Raw genomic sequence first — 15,685 nt, forward strand, 5'->3', positions numbered from 1 at the left:
TCGGACCCCGCCTTCTGCCGACCCAGACCCCGCCCCCTGCCAGTCAGGTCCCTCCTCCTAACGGCTCAGACCACAACCCTCGCCGGCCTTGATCCTGCCCCCCGCCTATCCTGAACGCTTCTTGCTGGCGGGAGCGCGCGTCCCGTCCCCTGGCGGCCTTGACCCCGCCTCCTGACTTCCAGGACCCTGTCCCCAGCCTGTACGGAGGCGCCTCCTACTGGCCTGGACCCTGCCCAGGGTGCTCCGGCTTCTGCCGATGGGAACTTGCCTCCAGTCCGTCCAAAACACACCCCCCCCCTCCCCAGGCAAAGCTTGCGGGAAGGCCTGTCTCTACTTGCTTACCTTGCAAACCGACCCTTAGGCCGAGCGAGACCCGCTGCACTTACGTAGAGCCCGCATATCCCCATCCCAGAAAATGCGACAGGCACGTTCCGTAAGGTATTTATTGATCCTAGCGGCTCCGCACTTGTGAGAGCCAGCAGTTCCGCCAAGAAGAGTTCCCCAGGCTACATAGTGCTGTCAGTATCAGTGACTTGAAGTCCTTGTAACTGATGTTTGGAGAATGCTTCCTCCATGCTTCAGCCCCTGGCCTCATTTGCTGTTCAGGTCGGGGACCCTTGACCTAGCTGCTGAGGACCAAGCCAAGCCTGGGAGCTGTCTACCAAAACTCAGAATGCTTTTTTAGAGCACCAATTCTTCTTCAGCTTTGGAGTTTTAAGTATGTAAAAGGAATACCATTAGACTAAGTTCAACAAGATCAGCTCACGTGCTTAAGGGGTAACCTGTTCTTTCCACACTTTTCTGCACACTCAGCATAGACCCCTCATTTTGTGCAACTCCATCCACTCCTAGTGACAAATAAGAGCTAGGCCAGGGGGAGAGAACAAGATTAGGGATATACAATTCCAGGGGCTCCTGAATTCTTTAAGCTTAAAAATGTGGCCGCCATCCTGTGTTGCTGCCACTCAGTTCCCCAAAGCAGTAGATTCTCCCACAGAAGTAGTGGTTAAATGATGGAAACTGGTCCTTCCTCCTCAGGGCTCATACTAGGGTCCCATTCTTGCTGTCATAGCAGGGTGTGGCCTGGGAGAAGCAAAGGGTAGCATACTCTGTAGCATTTTGTAACTGCAGGTGCTTCACCTCCCCGACAGAGCGTGGTTGGGTAGGGCTGCACACTTGAATGTCTGCATAATGTAAGTTGCTTTCCTCCGACCTGAGGCCTTGACTCCTCTCCTGAGATGCAGAGTGCTCTAACACCCCCTCACGCGCATGTCCTGTTGTGTCATTACCCTGTGAGGAATGGACAGCATTAAGGGAGATTCTTGGCTTGGTTTGGCCCCTTACCTTCAATGTAGGGTCAGTTAGACTGATGTCCCTTCACTTTGCTCCTTTGGGGAACAGAGGAATATGGGCAGAAGAAGCAAATTCTATAGATGACTGAGGTGTGTCTGTTCAAGGTGAAAAAGCTGAGTCCTAGGAACTCATGTCTGAGTAGCCCACAAGAAGGGACAGAGGCCTGTCATTACCTTTGTGCCTTTCTGCTGCTGTGGCTGCTGCTTCGATGTCCATCTTGGTTGATTCCCTGAGAGGAGGAAATCCATCTTGAATACATTTTCTCTTCCCTGTCTCTACTGAGGTTGCCCTCTTCAAATCACAATTAAACTATTATTGTGGGCTTCTAACTGACTAATCTCTCTGCCTCTGTTCTCACCTCTTTCACTTCTACCATTCCCATATATAAATTCGTTAGCAGAGTATGCAATCTGGCCCTTTCACAATCTGCCCATAATATCTTCCATCCTCATTTTTCACCAGTCCCTAACATAGTTCAACAAATATATGTTGAGAATCCATTAGATTACAGGCTCTGTGTCTCATTATGGGGATAGAAGAATGAGTAGGCTGTTTCCTCTGTCTTGGGGAGCTTACAGTCTAATGTATTTGTGTCCTACTAAGGGGACACAAATAAGTACATAGGCTATTACAGTCCAATGTGGGAAGTGCTCAGCTACACTAAACAATTGGTCACTTTCAATCAAGTCAGTCTTTTCTCTCTCTTCTCTTTCTTTTTTTCTGCATGAGATAATTCCCGTGCCTAAAATAGCCTCTCCTCACTGCTCCTCTTCCAGCTTTGAACTTACTATTATTTCTTCAACATTAGTGTTCTTCCCATTCTCCCACAGCATGAGTATGCATCTATTATAGCACTAGTAGATGGCGTTATAATTACTTATGTATCTATCTCTCGAACTTGAGTTTCTGCTCTTTTAGGGCTGAACAGTGTGTCTTTCCTCTTGTGCCTTCTGCCTCCTTGGGATTCTGCAGTGCCTCACATACAATAACTGCACAGTAAATTTTTACTGAATTAATGAAAGAATGAGCAATCAACCTTGCCATTCTAAGATAATGGAAAGGATGAGACTCAGAGTTTCAAAGATGGTCTTGAACCCAGTAACCTAAAGATTCTCTTTGGTGCACTATCTCCCTTTATCCCTTCCAAAACCACTCTTTTCCACATTTGTGCTCTTTCCAAAGACACTGCTTCTATTACCTTCTTTAATTTGCTACCCTGCTGCCACCCCACTCAAGTTCTTCTCCTCACCACAGTTACCTGTTTTCTTTTTCCTGTGGAAAATTGTTGGGCAGCTCCTGTGAAAGGAAAAACAGATCACCCACATGTAAGAGCCCTGGCCTCTATCTTCCCTCCATCATTTGCTCTGTGGTCTCCTTAACATTCTGGGATGACCTTCCTTCACCCACGGTCTAACACAGAGTCACTCAGGCCCAAAGCATTTATCAAGGGTACCACACCTCTCCCAAAGGGATGGTTCTGGAAGGTGGAGTGGTACGACTGACATAACCAGACCCAAAATACAGCCTCAAGCAACCAGGCACTACATGCCAGGGATGCAACTGGGTTGAGGGCTATTCTGGGATTGTCTAACAGACTAATCCCAGCAGAGGGTAAGAGAAATCTGCCAAATAATGGGTTATTCCTGGATCCAGAGACCCTCTTACTTCTGTTTCAGTGCTTTTTTTTTGGGGGGGGGGGTCTCTGCCAGCCCAGGGTTCTCATTCTGAGAGTCACAGAAGCTGCCACAACCAGAGCTAACTAGTTAAGGCTTCTCAAAGCCCTTTCCTAACAGGTAATCTCCCTCCCTTCTTCCCTCTCCTTGTTTTTAATTAACAGAGAAAGTGAGAGATGTTTAACCTTTAAAGTCCACAGCACAGGGAGCTCTGGATTTGGCAAATGACTCAGCTACCTCGCCCTTGCTGCAGGACAGACCTCTTATACTCATTTCTGAACCCCTGGGGTCCCCAACGGAGCCAGGGATCTATGTGATTGTCAACTGTTTGATGGCCAGAAAAACAACACTTGTCTGAGGAAATAGGCTGAATAGTTTGGGGCTTACTCCATTGCTTTTTCTTGCAAGTATATTTCCAGCTCTCACCAGAGCCAACCCTATTTGTCTGGTTTCTGTTTCCCCAAAGAAGTTTCCTTCTTTTGCTATTTAAAAAGAGAGAGGGAAACTTCTAAATCATGTCCATTTAACTATTGTAGAAAAATCAGTACTTTTCCATACATATCTGACAAAGGTTTGTGTTTTGGTTTGATTTTTGGTTTTAATGCAGCTTGCTGAGTTGAAAGCAGAGTCACAATCTGAATTCTAATGGTTGTTCAGAAGAAAAGCCTTGAAACTACCTCTGGGTCTTTCTATTTCCTGTTCTGCCACTTCTGCTCTTCCTTTCTCTTACCACTGCCTTATCCTAGCCACTAATTCCTGGCCCCTTGTCACTATTATCTTCCTACTTCTACTTAAATGGATAAACATTAATTCTAAAATAACAGACTTGGGTGACACAATTATAGCAAACGGAGCCAGTCCCCAAGTTGGATATTGCACAATGCCTGGACACAACCCAAATGGAATATTCAGTTCAATTCACAGGTGATAAAGTTTTATTTTTAGCTTGGGATTAAGGAAACTAAATGGGCACTCTTATATTGGTAATAGGAGTAAATATTGGTGCAATCTTTCTAGATTGCAATTGGCAATAAGTATAAGATGCCTTAAACATAAATGTGTGTGTCCTCTGATGTAGCAATTCCATATCTTAATAATTAGACAGGAGCAAATATGAATTTTCATTGTAGCATTATTTACAATTGCAAAAAAAAAAAAGGAAATATTCTAAATGTCTAACATTGGGAACTGACTGAATAAATGGCAGCCTCAATCAATGGAACATTACACATTAATTTAAGAAAGATGTTGGAAGAAAACAATAACATTGAAAATTTTACTCTTTATTAAGTCAATTAAAAAGATAAAATGTGTTTGGGAATAAAAACTATGCACGTAGGCATTTAAAAAGAATTCCATGGAAATGCACTCAAATGTTCCTATCATCCCTGGGTGCTTATATTTATGGTTATTTTCTGCTCTTTAGTATTTTCCAAATGTTCTATAGTGAGTATGTATTACTTTTGTAATGATAAAAAAATATTTAAAAATAAAAATCTCTTCAGTTATCATAGTATCTTTAAGTCTCTGAAAGTTTATTGAGCTAATGACAAATAGAGAAAAATAATATTTATCCAGTCTTACTGATAATTTAAGAGAAAGAAATATATTTTGGTTAGAATATCTGATATAGTGTTTCTGTCTAGGCTCTAGAGTCAGACTGACAGTGTGACCTTCAGGCTGGCTGTGTGACCTTCAGCATGTTTGAAACTTCATTAGGCTTCCTTTTCTTTTTTTTTTTTTAAATAAAACAAAGATGATAACAACCTAAATCTCATGATATTGTTGTAAGAATTAAATAAAATAATAAATGTAAACTACTCAGCTAGATGCCTGGCATATAATGAGCATCAGTAGAAGCTGACTACTATGACTATCGCCATCAGAGGAAAAAATAACTAAAAATGAAGAATATGCAGACTTTGGAAGAAAGGAAGGAAAGAAGCTGTTACATCTCCCTTCCCTAGAAGCTTTAATGTTTCTAGATGTCCTATGTCTGTAGGACATGTCAGAGTTTAAAAAGTCTTTGCTTTTTCAATTCTGACAATATGCTGGGAAACACGTATTATTGTTGCTATTTTATAGATAGGTCAACTAAGGCCCTACAACTTTATCTTACTCAAGAAGGCAGGGACCAAAATTCCTTTATTACTATGTCTTCTGCATCTATTACTATGCCTGGTACATATAGGTGTTTTAATAAAATGTTTAATAAATGAATGAATAGTAGGAACAGGACTTTAATCCAGTGAACTGACTCCAAATCATATGCCCTTTTCTATGTACCTCGCTGTATCTCTAAATATAATGATGCTTTATTTATAAATAAGACATCTTCAAGACTGACCCAAATATGGAATGATATAGCTAAGAAGGCACTGGACAGGATAAAACCAAGTCCAGGGGTTTATAGTGATGACAACTCTAGGAAAGAACGATAAAGACATTACAATTAATTTATAGTGAGGCTTTCATATATCCTCTATTCTTCGAAGCAGTGACCTAAACAACGTAGGTCATGTTATCTATTTTTGTGTGTGTGTGTGAGAAAAAAAGAGAGAAGTTACAGGATTTGCCTAAGTGTCACACAGCAAATAAGTGTGAAAGTTATATTAAATATTCCATGGATAGTCTCCTCCTCACTTCTGCCCTTTTAAATAAACATTTCTCCAAAGTCGATTTGCTTTATTTGGGAGGCAGTATTATGCCGTGGTTAAAAGTATGGGCTCTGAAGTCAGACAGACCTAGGTTGGAATCTTGATTTGCTTACTAGTCATGTGACCACGGAGCCTCAGCTGACAAGGCTCTGAGCCTCAGCTTCTCTGCTGTTAAAAAAAAAAAAAAAGAGGAGTAAAGCCACCTCCCTCATAGAATTGATAGAATTGTTGGGAAAATTAAAGGAGATTGTTTGTAACGTGCCTGGCACATCGTAAGCCATCAAATGCTACAATTATCCTCTAGAGAAGAAGGAAAGGGACAGAAGGGAAAAGAGAGGAAGAGGAGGACAAAGAGAAACAATGCCAATTCACCATTCCAGACCGGCTCCGGGCATTCTACAGACAGCTGGCTTGGCTGTGTGTTCAGAGGTCTCCTGAAAGGAGTGAGCACAGAAGGAGGTGCTGTTCTGGTGCTGGCATCGGGAGGTGCCAGGCAGAGGAAGGTGGCAGTGGGAGGTTGGCAGAGAACTATCCGTAGGCTCTATTCTCAGGGCCTCCATGTCCACCGACAGAGATGTTACCCTCCCCACTTGCCCCCTACTCACCAGCTTCCCCCGCAGCAGAGACGGTTTCCCATGGTGCTCTGTCTCTGAGGGAGCCCAGCTGTTTTCCACATAAAGAGGCTTGTGCATTTCCTGCTTCCTGGTTTAGCTTTCAGTAGCAGCTCCCAGGGAGTCTCTGTCAGTGTCAGATTTCAACCTAGCAGGTTGGACTTCAGAAGCCACCTGCTGGAAAGATTCCCAGGTAACTTCTCCCAGCCAAAGGGGAGAAGAACACGTACGGGCTCCAGGTGACAACTATCTCACCTTGGGGATTTGGAGTTGCTTTGATGAAGCTATGAACTTTGAGATCAAGCTTCAGTGAAAAGAAACCTGAGCTAGAAAAAAGCTCTGGGTTTCCTTAGGAAATGTTTCTCTGCAACATCACATTGTCGTTGAAATATATCCTCTATATGGAGAAAAGGCTCTTACCTTGTGTTTCTCAGTACTACTCAGCTTTAGTTGTGTTTCGCTTTCGAGATAATCAGTATCGGTTTCTTATTATTCCTGTCCAGAATCTTGGTTTAAATATTGGAGTCCCTTGCAAACTTAAATTTAGGGAAATGAATTTATATTCTTTTTCCCTTGCTACTGGAATTAACATGGACAAATCACTTTCTTCTAGGACTGTGAAATGGAGGACCGAACCTATTACCAAATCCCCTTTCTGGTCAAAAATCATATGACTCTATGATTGCGATAGCTTAAGCCCTTCTTAACCGTTCACTTCCCCACTCTCACTATAGAGCTACAGAATCTCCACGTACACTTCAACTCAACCTCTTCTTCCAATGACCCAAAATTTTACTCATTATACACTTACCAGCAACTAGGGTGCAGTCTAGCAAATTCTTCTGTAGAAAATATGGGCTCTAGGAGAATTTGTGAAACCTGTAAGGCCTGTCTTTGGTACTCCCAACCCCATCTTTAATGTCTTGCTCAGATGCCCAGTTATTTGTGTGCTTCTTGTGGGGATTCAAGACCTACCACTTAGCCTTGCACTCTACATTGAGTACTCTGGACTCTTTACTCCTCCCCATCTTCTTTCCTTATGAAAAATGGAGACAATGGGAGTGACAGCCTTACAGATTTGTGGTGAAGATTAGATGAGATAATGTATATGAAGCTCTAGTCCAAGGCCTGGCACATGGGGAGCTCTCAGTAAGCCCTAGCTTTTATTACTATTACTTCTTATTCTCAGCTAGTTGTCAGATGGTAAAACATCTTACTTCATTATCTTGCACTGGATCATTGCACTCGCCTCATTTCATGGTCATACTTCTCCCTGGCAATCCATTCTGTACTTTACCATTAGCGGTATTTTTTTCACCCTATTACCCAAACTTCTTAGCCTGGCACTCGAAGCCCTCCACGTCTCTGGTCCCTTTCCAGCCACTTTCTCTACTTTAAAGGAAAAATGTAAAGGAAAACAACTAAGAGATTTCATACGGCCAGAAACATCAATGAAACCAATAGTGTGCTATGGTAGCCAGAAAACCTGATACACTTTAAAGCAGCATTAATAGAAGTCTAGAGTGATAAACAAGGGTATTGATTACTTCACTGAAGTTTGTACCACCCAGTTTGGGACTGGAATAACAATTTTAGTTCTACATGTTGAATTTCAAATTATGTTGTCAAAAGGTAGCGTGTTCAAGAGAAAGTTTTCTGGTTAAGTGGTATGGAAAGTCCTATCAGATGTGGTTAAAAGAACTAGGCATGTTTAGACAGGAAAGGGAAGTCCTAGGAGGATAGGATGGTTATCTGAAGGACTTTCAATTGAAAGAATTGCATTATTTTCTGGACATAACCAGAACCAATGGGCAGATGTGACTAAAATGCAGATTTTGGTTCGATAGAAGGAAGAATTTGTAACAGATATGTCCAAAAAGAAAATGACTAATAATCTTGAAAGAATTCGAAAGGGTTGGGAATTTGGATTAAATCGGAGGTGTCAAATGTTTTCCTAGCTAAGGAACACTTTCTTTTAAATAAAGCTCATGTAAAAATCCCAGTTACAAAACAGATCAGTGTGAAGGTGGTCTGGTTGAAGTCTGAGTACGATCCTTTTTCTATTCTATTTCTTCTCAACTTGGTACTAAATCCTCAAGAGTAGAAAATAAAAGATCACAGTTTTTATAATTTATACTTACAATGTGTATCCCCCATAGTGTATTACTTGGGGTTTGATAAATAAATGTTGAATAAATTAACAAATGAATATATCAATAGTTATTAGTCTGAAGCATGCTTTCATTTTAAATGGATGGTAATCCTTTAAACAAAAATTGGATTTTTCAAGTGAGGGTTCTTATCTCAGGGGTCCACAGATCCCTAAGAGGTGCATATGAATGACTCCCAAGAGCTGCATGAACCTATTCAAATTGTATGGCAAATTTGGGAGCATATGTATTTTTCTGGTAAGAGAATCTTATAGCTTTTGTCAAATTTTCAAATGGGTCTGTAACCCAACAAAGTTAAGAATGAACCACTTTAATGGAAGAATTTCAGGTGTCCATCACAGCCACGTAAAAGATGTATTTGGGAGCAGTGAGGTCTGAACACTCTCCACATCATACATACGCATGCTCTCTTGATTACAGAGAGTAATTGAGGGGTCAGAGCCCTAGGCTGTCTTGCATACACCATACCTCTAGTAATAAGACTTTACCTCCAAGGGATGCTTCCCTGGCCTTTACCACCATACTAATAACCCTAGATATCCTGCACTTAGTTTGGGATGATGTGTGGAGTGATGATGCAGTGATTCCTCTCTTTGGGATGTTCCCAGATATGATACTTTCTTTCACGAGCTTCTCCCGTGCAGAGGGTGAGGAGACTTTGGTGATAATGGCAGAGGTTTCTATGTCTGTAGCCCTGTGTATACATACTTGGTTCCTCAGAATCGGAGACCATTTTCATTGGACAGAATTTAGTATGGGAAAATAGGGCTTTAGGCAACCCTCTCCAGCCAAAATCTGTTTTCCCAACCCCTACCCAAAACAGGCCAGACAGTCTGGAGACCCTTGTTTTTGTGTCTCTAATCGCCAGCTCAGACAGTGCCCTCTGGGCTGTTTGGATGGCATATCCCTTTTCCCTCCCAGGATCACTCTCTCTTTTGTTGCATTGTGAGAAAATTATGGCTAGGAATTTGATCTGGAGCCAGTGTCAGCTTCCGGGCGTGATCTCAGCATCCAAGTGTGAGCTTGGGATTCTGTAATGTTGGGCACATCTCACTGAGGAGGTTATTTCTAGCTGGCTATGACCTTCTCCCTCCCTGCCCACCCATCCTCCAGAACACAGAATAGGGAGCTGCACAAACCAGGCCCTGAGATTTGGGTTTATTCAGCTCCACCCAGAACTAAACCAAAGGCTAGGACACGTCCCAAGGGACCAAACCATACATTGCGGCCCATGCACTTTCCCTCCCTCAAGGATGCTGCTGCCTCTGGGGTAGTGGCAGCTGCTCTATCACCACATGAGGTAGAAAGTGCTGGGTGCTGGGTCTGTGGCACTCAGGGCTCAACTCTGGCAGCCTCCTCCTCTTCCTCTGGATCAGGAGGTGCAGACAGCAAGGAGATATAGACCTCATTGACCTCTGTGTCCAAATGTCGGCCACCCCGAGGCGCCTCCAGGTTAAGGATGCCATCATGGGAAAGAGCAGCACGGACTCGCCAGGGGTCAACATCCGCAGGCAGAACATAGGTGCGGCAGAACTCTCGAGACACAAAGCCGTGGCGGTCCAGGCGCTGCGGGTGCCGGGCGGACACCTCCAGCAGGTTGTCCACAGTCCTCACAGTCACCTCATCGGGGGTAAAGTGGCTCACATCCAGAAACGCCTGGAACTTGCCCTCACTGAGCCTGAGTTCCGAGGCCCCTGCCCTGCTGCCCTCCCCGGCTCTGGTGGCCCGGGGCCGAACATAGTAGCCATGGTAGAGGGTGGGGGTCAGGATCTCTTCCGGCAGGAGGCCTGAGGGGCGGAGAGAGAGAAGGCAAGAAGCAGGGAGCGTGAGTTGGGAACAGGAGTGAATGAAGAATGAGGACTGGGGAGAGCAGGAGGAGAGTCAGGAGAAGTAGGGAAGGCGAGAGGGCGCAGCGGCTAGAATGAGGTAGTTGAAGTAGAGGGGATTGAGGAAGGAAATGAGATGGGGGCGGAGGAGAGTAAACCGAAGCAGAACTGGGTGGACATAAGGGGAACAAGGAGGCATACTAAGGGGATAAGGGGACAGGTGTAAAAGCATTGCAGGCACCACGTCTGCACTGAGGTCAGTAGGAAAGGGAAAGAGCCCTGCTTGGAGGGAGGAGGGGGGAGCTGGGATGGGAGATGGCTCGCCTCAGGAGTTCAGTTAAGCCCGGAGTGGGGTGGAGGCCAGCACCATTGGGAGGTCAGCCCAGAATTTCAGGCGGTGGGGGTGGGAGGCAAGGGAGTGGCGTCTGTGCCATACCTTCTCCGAAGCGCTGCTCACCCAGGCGACTCGGGTTGGCAAATTCGTACTCGGCGGTGGCCGGGTGGGCGTGTGGCACCGAGCGGCCCGACATGGCTGCAGATGTGTCGGCGGCCCTGATCCGAGATGCAGCGCGACCCCTCCAGCTGTCTGAAGAACTAGGGCTCCGTCCGAGGTGGGGGCGGGGTCTACACCACCCAAAATAGTGCCGAGCCTAGGGGAGGGACGGACAGCGGGGCCCTGAGCGCCAGCCAAGAGTGTGTGATCAGCCTGCCTGGACCCCCACCCCTCCCCCGCACACCCTTCAGCTGTCGCAGGGGACTTGAGAGGACAGCTGAGGGTCCTGGCTTTGAGCAAACTGGGGAGTGAACTGGGGAGGAGAGGCTGGTGTCAGGGTCCCTGGAGAGTCCTAGCTGAGACCCTCACTGTTTGCACATTTTCCACACCATCTTTTCTCCTCCTCAGTCTCAGGCACCCTTCACCTTACCTCATAAAGCTCTCCTGGATTTGATGCTCTGCGAGCCTTGTAAGGTATAAGATGCAAGAAACTTTCCTACCTTTGCTTTGGGGTGGAGTGAGGAGTCTAGTCTTCCTGCCCAGATTAATGTCAGGGTCCTCTCCTGAAACCAAGTCAACCTTGAGCACCACACAGATGCCTGCCACTGACATGTTGGTGATCACGGCTCTCTTCCAGGGACTCACAAAGAGTTAATGTCTCTGGGGCCCAGCCAAGGAAGATTCCAGTTCCTGCCCAGGCCCAAGATAGTCGCTGGCTGGATTCCCCTGGCTCGCCAGGCTGGAGAGGAGGAGGGGCATACATCGTGCCTGCTTGGGATTCCTGACTCTGTCCCAAGAGATGTTGGGGGGGGGGGCGGGGGGAGGGTCCCTTTGGGTGTGGACAGAAAGCTAGTGAAACAAGTCCAGGACAAGTCACTGGCCAGCTCAGACGTGTTTGTATTTCTCTTTTCTTAGCTCAGTGAGTACTGGGTATGTGTCACACTGCCAAATCCCTGATCACAAGTCTCCATGAACGGGTGGTGAGCTGGGATAATAAAACCCCTGACATCACCATTCCAGAAGCTTCACAAGACTGCATATATAAGGGGCTGGCTGTAGCTGCAGCTGAAGGAGCTGACCAGCCAGCTAACCCCCACACTCACCTAGCCACTATGGACATCGCCATCCACCACCCCTGGATCCGACGCCCCTTCTTTCCTTTCCACTCCCCCAGCCGCCTCTTTGACCAGTTCTTTGGAGAACACCTGTTGGAGTCTGATCTCTTCCCAACTTCTACTTCCCTGAGCCCCTTCTACCTTCGGCCGCCCTCATTCCTGCGGGCACCCAGCTGGATTGACACTGGGCTCTCAGAGGTAAGTCTCCCCTCTGTAAGAAGTTCTTCCCTAACCTCTGGAAATATCTCCATGTGCTCTACTTCTCCTGTCTATCTAAATCTGGCTATGTCTAAGTGTCTTAAGTCTCTTAGGCACACGTGTGTCCTGTAGCGAAGAAAGACGCGGTTACTAGTTCCTCTCTCCCCCAGTTACATGTCTTTGAAGATCTTCTGTATCCTACTTATTACATTTCTTTTCTTGTGCTACGAGGATCATCTTCTATCCCCTAAGTAGGATGATCCTTTCTGGTTTAGTTCATAAGGATCTACAGGGAAATAGCTGCCTTCAGACTCCTTTGTGCACCACTTCTAATTCCTCATACTCCTGACAAATTTTGTCACCTTAAGTTTCAGAGCTAGGAGACAGCCCTACCTCATCCTGAGCTTTTCATCACCAAGTGGAGCTGGAGACAGCAACCGCTGTTTTCTTCCTTCTTATTCTCTCTTCTATGATTTTCTGGGCTTCTCAGAGCTGTGACATGGCACTGGCCTGGGTCCAAGCTTGAGGAGGAAAGAATATACTTCCAGTCTTTGGACCCCCACTTGTCCTAAGAGGATAGGAGAATGGGGTGAACATATAAAGTTAACAGAAGTTATCACAGATAACACTCTGGTTTAAAAATATTCAAGTGTGAGTAAACAGGAGCTGAGAGGGCAAGGGCTTTGGAAGAACAATCAGGGCCAGTAGAACATTCCAGATTGAGTGGGTGGGAAACTTGGCAGAGACCTGGGCAAGAAGAAGGGGCCTTTGTCTCATAGACAAATGACAAGGCCAGGCATTGGGGTTAGAGAGGCAGCAGAAGCCATGCCCAGATCCATCCTTGTGATTGCTCTCCTGGGTGGCCTGTTTCCTTCCCTGTCCCTGTAAATAAAGTTTGAGCCTAATGACCAAGTACTACTGTGGTGGCTCCCCTGAACCAGAGAGTCATGTTTATTCAAAAAGGGATTTTTAGCCAAAATGAAGAAGATAAACTACTTGGCTAGAAAGTAAGTCTGCAGAATAATGAGAGTGCACTAGCAATCCACGTTCCTACTATTCTTTCTCCTATCTCTTCCCCGCATCTTGCTATTTCTAGATGCGTCTGGAAAAGGACAGATTTTCTGTCAACCTGGATGTGAAGCACTTCTCCCCAGAAGAACTCAAGGTCAAGGTGCTGGGAGATGTGATTGAGGTGCATGGCAAACATGAAGAACGCCAGGTATGTAGCTCGTTTTCTCTCCTGTTCATTCATTTAGTGCATACTATGGCAACATTCCAGTCCTAAACCATTAGGGTTTGGAGCAGGGATAGATCTGGTGGTGGTGGTGGCGGCAGCGGTGGTGGTAGTGGTGGTGATAGTGGTGTTGCTGTTGCTGTTGTTTTGGCCAGAGAAGTGATCTTTGCTGTTTATTTATTTTGATCTGATTGACTTAGATGGGATAGGTGGGATAATTAACTCAACCTTGGCCACATTAGAATTGCGAAGGAAATTTTTAAAAATTCCAATGCTCAGGCAAATTAAATTAGAATTCTTAGGAATGGGCCCGAGGCATCATTATTTTAAAAGCTCTCTGGGTAATTCTAATGTATAGCCCACTGATTTAGGCATAGTGCCTGTCCCACACCTGGTTACTTTACATAATTACGTTAACTCCACGTACCCTGAAGGTGTTTGGGACTTTAAGATGTTCAGGAATCCTCTTGTCTTTAGCCCATCTTAATGCTAAACTATTTGGTTTGCCTAAATTTCAGAGCTCCTAATACCCTAGAGCACCTGTGTAAATCAGTTAATTGAGAGCCCATCTGGATAAATGCTTGAGATTCAGCAGGTATAAGGGTTAGGGGCAACTACTCTTAGCAGAATTCTAAAGAATGGAGCTTCTCATTACTTTCTGGGGGAGAGGGGGATTTAATAGGTTTGCTTACCAATTAGTGATAACTCAGAACCTTGTACATCAAACAGTACAGTTTAAGGTACTCAAACTGTTGCCGTTTTGCATACATGGTTTAAGTTTGAGTCATAGTCTCCCTGGATGGAGTTTTGTTTTGTTTTGTTTTTTAAATAGCAGCAGTCCTACTGGTCTGGAACATTCTGGGACATTCCTGAAGAGTCAGGACAATTTATGAGCTTCTTCAAGGATTCAGATCTTCAATTCTGGTTGATATTCCAAATCCTGTAGGCCCAACACATATTGATCTAAACCTTTGGGAAATACCTGTGAATACATCTATGCTCAGTGTTTAGAGAGCTGTGACGTTTTGCCTGTTTCAGACTTCTCAGATTCTCATTGATAGGAGTGACCACATAGGGAACTTCATCTTAGCCCCAAACAGAACATCTTTCTCATGTTGCCGTGGCATTTGGTCACATCTAAGGGAAAGGAGGATGTTTGAGTTCTAAGCAAGTGGTGCTATTTTCCTGTTCTTATCTGTCTGCCTCTTTCCTTGTTCTCTCGGATTAGGATGAACATGGTTTCATCTCCCGGGAGTTCCACAGGAAATACCGGATCCCAGCAGATGTGGACCCTCTTGCCATAACTTCATCACTGTCCTCTGATGGGGTCCTCACTGTGAATGGACCAAGGAAACAGGCCTCTGGCCCTGAGCGCACCATTCCCATCACCCGTGAAGAGAAGCCTGCTGTCACTGCAGCCCCCAAGAAGTAGATGCCCTTTCTCTAACTGCATTTTTTAAAACAATAAAGTTTCCCCACCAGTGAATGAAAATCTGTGATTAGTGCTGAAGCTTATTAATGCTAAGGGCAGGCCCAAATTATTAAGCTAATAAAATATCATTCAGCAACAGATAACTGTCTTGTGTTTGAATATTCCATATTTTTTTAATGGACAAATACAGCAAATCCATTTACTTATCACATTATGATTTAGGAGGCTCCAGATATATTAGAGTCAGAATGACTCTCTCCATCATTTAATAATGGTATAAGTTTAGCAAGTCACTTAACCTTTCTGGTCTTTAGGTCTTCCATTTATAACATGGAGTACTGATTTGCACACTTGATGTAAGGAGTAAATTAAGGAGAAAAAGTAGGTAAAGCCCTTGGCAGAGTTTAAGGGATATTGGTTCTTCCCTCTCCTCCCTCTTTGATTTGACCCTCAGTTCCAACGACACATGTGAGTGAACTCTGGATAACAACACATAAAAGGCCTTAGCACATTTCTGAAATTAATCATGTCACCAAGGAGGAAATGGTGCCCCCAATGTTATTTGACATCTTCCTACTGATAAGCATTGCCTTCAGCTGATTCACAAAGGCAATAAATAGGACTTGGGTGATTATCACCAAATAAGCGTCTCAGGTGTAGTCTCTAAATTATTCAGCAAATACCTATTAAAACTAAGACTAGGAAATATCCAATCACCCACCGTAAAAAAAAATTAACTTTTAGAATTAGAGGTAATAACTAATCAATAAGTGATTCTAATATTTAGTTTAATGAAAGACACGTTACTATACAAAAACATCTTAATTTCACTTTTGTGAGCCTAGACAAAATTTCTGATTTGATTAATTAAAAATAGCTCTGGTCTGGTGCAGGTTATCTAGCATAAATGTCTTTCCTTCTT

General features: G+C 44.6%; 3 protein-coding genes across 3 annotated transcripts; 1 reads left to right on the top strand and 2 right to left on the bottom strand.

Annotated features, from left to right (window-relative positions):
* Positions 1-429: 429 nt before the first annotated feature.
* Positions 430-10,843, bottom strand: CUNH11orf52 (chromosome unknown C11orf52 homolog). The gene is made up of 5 exons (XM_006912819.3): positions 10,728-10,843; positions 6,289-6,468; positions 2,612-2,649; positions 1,527-1,582; positions 430-1,290 (listed from the first exon to the last, which is right to left on the bottom strand). The coding sequence occupies exons 2-5, from the start codon at positions 6,357-6,359 to the stop codon at positions 1,042-1,044; spliced, it is 414 nt and encodes a 137-aa protein (XP_006912881.2). The 5' UTR covers positions 6,360-6,468; positions 10,728-10,843; the 3' UTR covers positions 430-1,041.
* On the bottom strand, positions 9,608-11,526 carry HSPB2 (heat shock protein family B (small) member 2). The gene is made up of 3 exons (XM_006912820.3): positions 11,285-11,526; positions 10,728-10,941; positions 9,608-10,252 (listed from the first exon to the last, which is right to left on the bottom strand). Exons 2-3 carry the CDS (start codon positions 10,819-10,821, stop codon positions 9,798-9,800), a joined length of 549 nt encoding a protein of 182 aa, XP_006912882.1. The 5' UTR covers positions 10,822-10,941; positions 11,285-11,526; the 3' UTR covers positions 9,608-9,797.
* A 70-nt stretch (positions 11,527-11,596) lies between these two features.
* On the top strand, positions 11,597-14,906 carry CRYAB (crystallin alpha B). Its single transcript, XM_006912821.1, has 3 exons — positions 11,597-12,097; positions 13,194-13,316; positions 14,560-14,906. Exons 1-3 carry the CDS (start codon positions 11,717-11,719, stop codon positions 14,761-14,763), a joined length of 708 nt encoding a protein of 235 aa, XP_006912883.1. The 5' UTR covers positions 11,597-11,716; the 3' UTR covers positions 14,764-14,906.
* Positions 14,907-15,685: the final 779 nt, after the last annotated feature.

The sequence above is a fragment of the Pteropus alecto genome, unplaced genomic scaffold (assembly GCF_000325575.1).
Source record: "Pteropus alecto unplaced genomic scaffold, ASM32557v1 scaffold224, whole genome shotgun sequence".
Classification (NCBI taxonomy): Eukaryota; Metazoa; Chordata; class Mammalia; order Chiroptera; family Pteropodidae; genus Pteropus; species Pteropus alecto.

Excerpts from the sequence above, each read along its gene's own strand:
- CUNH11orf52 (XM_006912819.3), bottom strand. The coding sequence starts at position 6,359 with ATGTGGAAAACAGCTGGGCTCCCTCAGAGACAGAGCACCATGGGAAAC. Across the intron at positions 2,650-6,288 it reads CTCTGCTGCGGGGGAAGCTG|GAGCTGCCCAACAATTTTCC; the intron begins GTGAGTAGGGGG and ends TTCCTTTCACAG. Across the intron at positions 1,583-2,611 it reads CCACAGGAAAAAGAAAACAG|GGAATCAACCAAGATGGACA; the intron begins GTAACTGTGGTG and ends TCCTCCTCTCAG.
- HSPB2 (XM_006912820.3), bottom strand. The coding sequence starts at position 10,821 with ATGTCGGGCCGCTCGGTGCCACACGCCCACCCGGCCACCGCCGAGTAC. Across the intron at positions 10,253-10,727 it reads TGAGCAGCGCTTCGGAGAAG|GCCTCCTGCCGGAAGAGATC; the intron begins GTATGGCACAGA and ends TCCGCCCCTCAG.
- CRYAB (XM_006912821.1), top strand. The coding sequence starts at position 11,717 with ATGTGTCACACTGCCAAATCCCTGATCACAAGTCTCCATGAACGGGTG. Across the intron at positions 12,098-13,193 it reads TTGACACTGGGCTCTCAGAG|ATGCGTCTGGAAAAGGACAG; the intron begins GTAAGTCTCCCC and ends TGCTATTTCTAG. Across the intron at positions 13,317-14,559 it reads GCAAACATGAAGAACGCCAG|GATGAACATGGTTTCATCTC; the intron begins GTATGTAGCTCG and ends CTCTCGGATTAG.